The sequence below is a fragment of the Neovison vison genome, chromosome 7 (assembly GCF_020171115.1).
Source record: "Neovison vison isolate M4711 chromosome 7, ASM_NN_V1, whole genome shotgun sequence".
Classification (NCBI taxonomy): domain Eukaryota; kingdom Metazoa; phylum Chordata; class Mammalia; order Carnivora; family Mustelidae; genus Neogale; species Neogale vison.
The window spans coordinates 191,092,625-191,101,930 of NC_058097.1; the positions used below are offsets into that span (position 1 = coordinate 191,092,625).

Genomic DNA, 9,306 nt, shown 5'->3' on the forward strand with positions numbered 1-9,306 from the left:
TACTTGTTGAAGACTCCCTGGTGTTCTATATGTTTTTGCATATATAGTTTTACTCTTTTGAAATAAAACTTGATTATAGTTGTAGTGTGGGGTTAAACAGTGCTCAGGAATACCACTGCTTACTTGTTTCAACCCACAGTCAGGGAAACATTATGACTTCTGTGGCCCCTTGCTATTTGTCCTCATGAGTCCTTCCCCTCCATAAAAAATATTAAAATTACATTTTATGACAGCATTGGTATAAAGATGACTATACCTCAAGTTGGATTTGCATTACATCCATTTCCCCCCTCATTTTAAAAGAAATTAACCATTTGCAAGGCTCCTAAAATTATTGTGGGGTCTAGGCACCATGCTTACTTTGCTTTAATGGGTAATGTTTCTCCTGCCCACAATACATATACTTCTGAAGAAAAGTGATCCAGACAGGGTAATTGACTGTCCCACGTTTAATCAACTAAGAAGGGGAATAAATCTCTGTAAAACTTTCCCTAGATATTTTTATGTAAATACTCTAATCCCAAGTTTCATTATCACCAATTTTTATTATTTGCCCCCAGAGTTTCTTCATGACATTTTTCACTTCTGTATTTCTGAGGGTGTAGATTAAAGGGTTCAACATGGGAGTTACTATGGTGTAAAACACAGCCACAGCTTTGTCAGAGGGAAAGGAGGTCATGGGTCTCAGGTACAGGAATGAACAAGGTACAAAGAATAAGATGACAACAGTGACATGAGAAGCACAGGTAGACAGGGCTTTGCGATGTCCTTTAGAGCTTTTAGTTCTCAGGGAGCAAAGGATGACAATGTAAGAAACAACCAGCATAGAAAAAATGAGCAGACATAGTGATGCACTGTTGGCAGCAATCAGGGGCCCCAAAGTGTGAGTGTCTGTACAGACTAGTTCCAAGAGAGGTATTAAATCACACATAAAATGGTCAATGGCATTGGGGCCACAGAATGGCAACTGGACCATGAGCAATACCTGGATACCTCCATGCAAAAAGCCTAAAATCATAGCCATTCCCACCAAGAAAGAACAGACAGGTCGGCTCATGATGGTCATGTAATGCAAGGGCTTACAGATGGCTACATAGCGGTCATAGGCCATGACAGCTAAAAGGATGATCTCTGCTCCAGCAAAGAAATGTTCAGCAAAGAGCTGAGTCATGCAGCCATTGAAGGATATGGTGTTCTTGCCAGAGATCAAGTCAAAGATCATTTTGGGTGCTATGGACGAAGAATAGAAAGCATCTATAAGGGGGGGACAAGATGGCGGGGTACTAGGAAGAGGCGTCTTTTCAGCTGGTACCCCAAAGTGAGCTGATTACCTACCAAAGAACTCTGATCACCCATGAAATCAGCCTGAGATCAGAATTATACACGTCTGGATCTCTACAGGGGCAGAAGACGCCAGTGAGCAGGTAAAGCGGAATGGGAACAGCGGACTGATATCGGAAGATAAACAAAAGGGGGAGGGAGCCACCAGAGGCGACCGGTGCAAAAGTAATACCCCGATACGAGCGAGAGTGCCCTGCGTCTGGGGATCAGCATTAACTCGGAGACTGGTTGAAAGCACTCCAAAAGAGCAAAGGATCGCGGGGGCAAACTGTGGGAATCGGGGCGGCTAGGGACAGGGGCTTGAGTCCCCGGTCCCAGACGGCCTCCCCGGCGCGGAGGCAGAGAGAGTGCGGCGGAGAAACCGGCTCCTGGTCCCTAAGCCGCCAGCGTGCCCCAGAGCGCGGGGTTCCGGCTCCTGTGAGGGGATGGAAGCTGCGCCGGTCTGCAGAACGCGCGCTAGCCCTACCACAAAGCTTGAGATGCGCGTGCACGGCGCTCCAGCTCTCCTGGGTTTCTAAGGCCCTGGGGCGCTTCTTGACCCGGGCCATTGTTTCAAAGTCTAAGCATCGCGCCCGCGAAACTCTTCCCCGGACAGAGGCGCGCAAAAGCCCAGCCTGCGGCTTACGGACCAGCGCCCCGTTCTCAGTGCCCCAGACGCGCGCCCGACCCACAGCCGCCTCTGAAAAGAGGTGCGCGCAAGCCGGGCACTCCCAGCCCGGGCCGGCGGCAAAATCTCAGTGTGCGATCGCTGCTTGGAACCTCTCTGGCGGTCAGGAGCTCCCAGACAGCCGCCACTGCCTTGGCTTTGGGGACGAGCAAAAGATCCTGCGCCCCCAGGGTCTGCAACTTGGAACCTGCACTGCCAGCATCCAAGGGGGAATTTATTCAGCTTCTGCACCCAGACTGAGGCTTCTCTCTGAGACGGAGATCAGGAAGTGTTCCAGGGTGCACCTTGACTGCACCAGAGTTGATACATCCAGCTACATCTGTTCAGTCTTCTCCCACCAAAATGACTAGGAGGAGGAATGCCCAACAGAAGAAAAATACAGAGGATGGACCTTCCGCAACAGAGCTAACGGCTATCAACATAGACAATATGTCGGAAAGAGAATTCAGGTTAACAATTATCCAGGCAATAGCTAGGTTGGAGAAAGCCATGGATGACCAAACAGAATTGATTAGAGCCGAACTGAAAGCGACCAGACAGGATGTTCACAATGTTAGGGCGGAGCTTAAAGCTACCAGGCAGGAGGTCCACAATGCTCTCAATGAGTTCCAATCCAATCTAAACTCTCTCAAAGCTAGGGTAACTGAGACAGAAGATAGAATTAGTGATCTGGAAGACAAACAGATAGAGAGAAAGGATCAGGAGGAAGCCTGGAACAAACAGCTTAGATCCCACGAAAGCAGAATTAGGGAAATAAGTGATGCCATGAAGCGTTCCAACGTCAGAATTATTGGAATTCCTGAAGGGGAGGAGAAAGAAAGAAGTCTAGAAGATGTCGTGGAACAAGTCCTTCATGAAAACTTTCCGAATCTCGCGAATGAAACCAGCGTTCATGTACTAGAGGCTGAACGGTCTCCACCCAAGATTATACACTCCAAAAAAACATCACGACACCTGATAGTCAAATTGAGAAATTATAATTGTAGGTATAATCTCTTGAAAGCTGCCAGGGCAAAGAGGCTCCTTACTTACAGAGGGAAGCCCATCAGAATAACGTCAGACCTGTCCACAGAGACCTGGCAAGCCAGAAGAGGCTGGCAAGATATATTCAGGGCACTAAATGAGAAGAACATGCAGCCAAGAATACTTTATCCAGCAAGACTGACATTCAAAATGGATGGAGAGATAAAGAGTTTCCAAGACCGGCAAGACTTAAAAGACTATGCAACCACCAAGCCGATATTGCAGGAAATATTAAGGGGGGTTCTATAAAAGAGGAAAAATCCCAAGAATAGCATTGAACAGAAATATAGAGACAGTCTACAGAAAGAAAGACTTCAAAGGTAACTCGATGTCAATAAAAACGTATCTATCAATAATCACTCTCAATGTGAATGGCCTCAATGCACCCATAAAACGGCACAGGGTTGCAGATTGGATAAAACGACAGGACCCATCCATATGCTGCCTACAAGAGACCCATTTTGAACCTAAAGATACACGCAGACTGAAAGTGAAGGGGTGGAGAAGCATCTTTCATGCCAATGGGACTCAAAAGAAGGCTGGGGTAGCGATTCTCATATCAGATAAATTAGACTTCAAACTAAAGACTGTAGTCAGAGATACAGAAGGACACTACATAATCCTTAAAGGGACTATCCACCAAGATGATCTAACAATTGTAAATATCTATGCTCCCAATATGGGAGCAGCCAATTACTTAAGAAAACTGTTAATCAAGATAAAGAGTCATATTGATATGAATACACTAATCGTAGGTGATCTTAACACGCCTCTTTCAGAATTAGACAGATCATCGAAGCAGAAAATCAATAAAGAAACAAGAGCATTGAACGACACATTGGACCAGATGGACCTCATAGATATATACAGAACATTCCACCCTAAAACAGCAGAATACTCATTCTTCTCAAGTGCACACGGAACCTTCTCCAGAATAGACCACATACTGGGTCACAAATCAGGACTCAGCCGATACCAAAAGACTGAGATTATTCCCTGCATATTCTCAGATCACAATGCTTTGAAACTGGAGCTCAATCACAAGGAAAAGTTCCGAAGGAACTCAAACACCTGGAAGCTAAAGACCACCTTGCTTAAGAATGCTTGGATCAACCAGGAGATCAAAGAAGAACTGAAACAATTCATGGAAACCAATGAGAATGAAGACACTTCGGTCCAAAACCTATGGGATACAGCAAAGGCGGTCCTAAGGGGAAAATATATAGCCATCCAAGCCTTGCTCAAAAAAATTGAAAAATCCAGAACACACCAGCTGTCTCTACACCTTAAAGAACTGGAGGATCAACAACAAATCAAACCAACTCCACACATAAGAAGGGAAATCATCAAGATTAGAGCTGAGATCAATGAGGGAGAAACCAGAGATACAGTAGAACGTATCAATGAAACTAGAAGCTGGTTTTTTGAAAGAATCAATAAGATCGATAAGCCACTGGCTACACTAATCCAAAAGAAAAGAGAGAAATCCCAAATTCATAAAATTATGAATGAAAGGGGAGAGATCACAACTAACACCAAGGAAGTAGAAACAATCATCAGAAGTTACTACGAACAGTTATATGCCAATAAGCTTAGCAACCTTGATGAAATGGATGCATTCCTGGAAAAATATAAACTACCAAAATTGAACCAGGAAGAAATCGACAACCTGAATAGACCGATATCTAATAACGAGATTGAAGCAGTGATCAAAAATCTCCCAAAAAACAAGAGCCCAGGACCTGACGGATTCCCTGGGGAATTCTACCAAACCTTCCAAGAAGAAATAACACCTATTCTCCTGAAGCTGTTTCAAAAAATTGAAGCAGAAGGAAAACTTCCAGACTCTTTCTATGAAGCCAGCATTACCCTGATCCCCAAACCAGGCAAGGACCATACCAAAAAGGAGAATTTCAGACCAATATCACTGATGAATATGGATGCTAAGATTCTCAACAAGATCCTAGCCAACAGGATCCAACAACACATTAAAAAGATTATCCACCATGATCAGGTGGGATTCATCCCTGGGCTACAAGGATGGTTCAACATTCGTAAATCAATCAATGTGATACAACAAATTAATAGGAGAAGAGAGAAGAACCACATGGTCCTCTCAATTGATGCAGAAAAAGCATTTGACAAAATCCAACATCCGTTCCTGATTAAAACGCTTCAAAGTATAGGGATAGAGGGAACATTCCTGAACCTCATCAAATCTATCTATGAAAGACCCACAGCAAATATCATCCTCAATGGGAAAAAGCTTGCAGCCTTCCCGTTGAGATCAGGAACAAGACAAGGATGCCCACTTTCACCACTCTTGTTCAACATAGTATTAGAAGTCCTAGCAACAGCAATCAGACAACAGAGAGAAATAAAAGGTATCCAAATTGGTAATGAAGAAGTCAAACTCTCTCTCTTCGCAGATGACATGATTCTTTATATGGAAAACCCAAAAGACTCCACCCCCAAACTACTAGAACTCATACAGCAATTCAGCAGCGTGGCAGGATACAAAGTCAATGTGCAGAAATCAGTGGCTTTCTTATACACTAACAAGGAAAATACAGAAAGGGAAATTAGAGAATCGATTCCATTTACTATAGCACCAAGAACCATAAGATACCTGGGAATAAACCTAACTAAAGAGGTAAAGGATCTATACTTGAGGAACTATAGAACACTCATGAAAGAAATTGAAGAAGACACAAAAAGATGGAAGACCATTCCATGCTCTTGGATCGGAAGAATAAACATCGTTAAAATGTCTATACTGCCTAGAGCAATCTATACTTTTAATGCCATTCCGATCAAAATTCCACCGGCATTCTTCAAAGAGCTGGAGCAAATAATCCAAAAATTTGTATGGAATCAGAAGAGACCCCGAATCGCTAAGGAAACGTTGAAAAACAAAAATAAAGCTGGCGGCATCACCTTACCTGATTTCAAGCTTTATTACAAAGCTGTGATCACCAAGACAGCATGGTACTGGCATAAAAACAGACACATAGACCAGTGGAACAGAGTAGAGAGCCCTGATATGGACCCTCAACTCTATGGTCAATTAATCTTCGACAAAACAGGAAAAAATATACAGTGGAAAAAAGACAGTCTCTTCAATAAATGGTGCTGGGAAAACTGGACAGCTATATGTAGAAGAATGAAACTCGACCATTCTCTTACACCGTACACAAAGATCAACTCAAAATGGATAAAAGACCTCAACGTGAGACAGGAATCTATCAGAATCTTAGAGGAGAACATAGGCAGTAATCTCTTCGATATCAGCCACAGCAACTTCTTTCAAGATACGTCTCCAAAGGCAAAGGAAACAAAAGCGAAAATAGACTTCTGGGACTTCATCAAAATCAAAAGCTTCTGCACAGCAAAGGAAACAGTCAAAAAAACAAAGAGGCAACCCACGGAATGGGAGAAGATATTTGCAAATGACAGTACAGACAAAAGGTTGATATCCAGGATCTATAATGAACTCCTCAAACTCAACCCACACGAAACAGACAAACACATCAAAAAATGGGCAGAAGATATGAACAGACACTTCTCCAATCAAGAAATACAAATGGCTATCAGACACATGAAAAAATGCTCATCATCATTAGCCCTCAGGGAGATTCAAATTAAAACCACATTGAGATATCACCTTACACCAGTTAGAATGGCCAAAATTAACAAAACAGGAAACAACATGTGTTGGAGAGGATGTGGAGAAAGGGGAACCCTCTTACACTGTTGGTGGGAATGCAAGTTGGTGCAGCCTCTTTGGAGAACAGTGTGGAGATTCCTCAAGAAATTAAAAATAGAGCTTCCCTACGACCCTGCAATTGCACTCCTGGGTATTTACCCCAAAGATACAGATGTCGTGAAAAGAAGGGCCATCTGTACCCCAATGTTTATAGCAGCAATGGCCACAGTCGCCAAACTATGGAAAGAACCAAGATGCCCTTCAACGGATGAATGGATAAGGAAGATGTGGTCCATATACACTATGGAGTATTATGCCTCCATCAGAAAGGACGAATATCCAACTTTTGTAGCAACATGGACGGGACTGGAAGAGATTATGCTGAGTGAAATAAGTCAAGCAGAGAGAGTCAATTATCATATGGTTTCACTTATTTGTGGAGCATAACCAATAGCATGGAGGACAAGGGGCGTTAGAGAGTAGTAGGGAATTTGGGTAAATTGGAAGGGGAGGTGAACCATGAGAGACTATGGACTCTGAAAAACAGTCTGAGGGGTTTGAAGTGGCGGGGGGGTGGGAGGTTGGGGTACCAGGTGGTGGGTATTATAGAGGGCACAGCTTGCATGGAGCACTGGGTGTGGTGAAAAAATAATGAATACTGTTTTTCTGAAAATAAATAAATTGGGAAAAAAAAAAAAAAAAAAAAAAAAAAAAGAAAGCATCTATAATAGACAAGTAGGACAGAAAAAAGTACATGGGAGATCCCAGGGCTGGGCTGACGAAAATGGCGACGGAGATGAGGAGGTTACCTGCCACTGTGATCAAGTAGGTGATTAAAAACACAGCAAATAAGAATTTCTTCAATTCTGGGTTCGGAGTCAGGCCCAGCAGAATGAATTCTGTTACATTGCTTGTCTTTCCCATGGATTCAGCTTGGGTCATGAGCTTATGGTCTATCTGGAAAGATCAGAGAATTTCTTAGTAGCATTTTGAATTCAACACTGAAATTGTCCATCACCTCTTCCATCACCTCCATCACCATCCATTCAACTGTGAAATTTCCATCATAACTAAAGAGGTGTGACTAAAGAGGAAGCCACACCTTCCAGTTTCAACCACTTTGGAGATATTTGTAAAAAAAGAACAGAAAGACACTAAATTTCTCATTCATATAAACGGAATAGCGACAGTATGTTACAAGCACCAGAAAAGGGTGCCTGGGTGGCTCAGTCGGTTAAAGTGTTTGCTTTTGGATGGGGCCCTGATCCCAGGGTCCTGGGATTGAGTCCAGGTTCAGGCTCTCTGCTCAGGGGGAGTCTGCTTCTCCCTTCTCAGGGGGACCTCTACTTCTCGCTCTGCTTATGTCTCTGCTCCTCTGTCTGTTGTGTGTGCACTCTCTAATCAATCAGTCAGTCTTTAAATAAAAATAATACTGCTCCAGAATAGATATATAATTCTAGTCACATTTTACAAATGGAATTAAATGAGTCATGAAGTTTCCTCAAATCTCCTATTGTTTAGACAGAAATGGTATCTAAGATAATACAAGTTTTTCCTTTGACATAGTTTAATCATTTATGATGAACTTGAAGACTTCATTGCTAATTAGTGGAAAAATTGAATATATACAATAATTTTTTCTTTTTTTGACTGATCTCCTCATGTATTTTCCATAGTGAGTCCTTGTTACAAATCATCATAGGACATTTTAATCCTTCTCCCCCTCTTTTTCTCCTTTCCCTATCCGTGCTAAGGAATATCACAACATATTTTTTCCTCTAATGTTTATGGACACAGAGGTCAGCATCATGATCTTTCATCTTCAGTAAAGGTGAGGAAACTATCTTTTTTTTCCCCAGAAAGCTCTGTCTCTTTATTTGTTTCTTCTCTATCCCTGACTGCTGCTATAGGTGGGAACTAAGTGATTCATCATCCTTCATAGGTTTAATCCACAAATGCTGACTTCAGCATGGCAACATGGAAGTCGTGAAAAGGGGGAACAATTTCAAATAAACATATAGAAATGTACTGAGGCAATCCACTTCTACATATATGTTAGCCACAATGTTAGATATGTGACCTTAGTAGTCCTCAACAACATCTTGTGTAGCAGCATTACAGATCACATTTTCTACTGCTATTTTAATGTCATTGTGTTCAAATTCATTTTTAGAGAAAAAGATTACCTTCAGTTCATAGCATCTAGCTACAAAAACTACTTATGAAAATAATTTGGATAAATTAAGTTAATCTGCTTAAAATTTGTGGAAAAAGATTGAGTTACTACTGACCTGGATCTAGTTGGTTGTGGGTTCCACTGTTTTTGGATTGTACCCAGTGATGCTTTCTTCTCCTGAGGGCATAGCACCACAGCTGCAAATATACTCTGTCAACTAGCATCACCGGAATTCTCTCTCAGACAACTCTCCCAGTCCTGGTCATTTTAGTTTACTTTGGTTCTATTATCACTCTGAACTTACCCAGAAATGAGCTGCTTTATTTAGGAAACTTCAATACTCTAGGATTTAATTTCTATTCACTTTCATGGCCTCTGATGAAAATATAGACA

The 9,306-nt window shown here is 42.2% G+C and overlaps 1 protein-coding gene across 1 annotated transcript; it reads right to left on the reverse strand.

Moving 5' to 3' along the window:
• Positions 1-514: 514 nt before the first annotated feature.
• Positions 515-7,661, reverse strand: LOC122913608 (olfactory receptor 4C45-like). Its single transcript, XM_044260271.1, has 2 exons — positions 7,469-7,661; positions 515-1,263 (listed from the first exon to the last, which is right to left on the reverse strand). Exons 1-2 carry the CDS (start codon positions 7,659-7,661, stop codon positions 515-517), a joined length of 942 nt encoding a protein of 313 aa, XP_044116206.1.
• Positions 7,662-9,306: the final 1,645 nt, after the last annotated feature.

Excerpts from the sequence above, each read along its gene's own strand:
- LOC122913608 (XM_044260271.1), bottom strand. The coding sequence starts at position 7,661 with ATGGGAAAGACAAGCAATGTAACAGAATTCATTCTGCTGGGCCTGACT. Across the intron at positions 1,264-7,468 it reads CTTTTTTCTGTCCTACTTGT|CCCTTATAGATGCTTTCTAT; the intron begins CTATTATAGATG and ends CATCTTGTCCCC.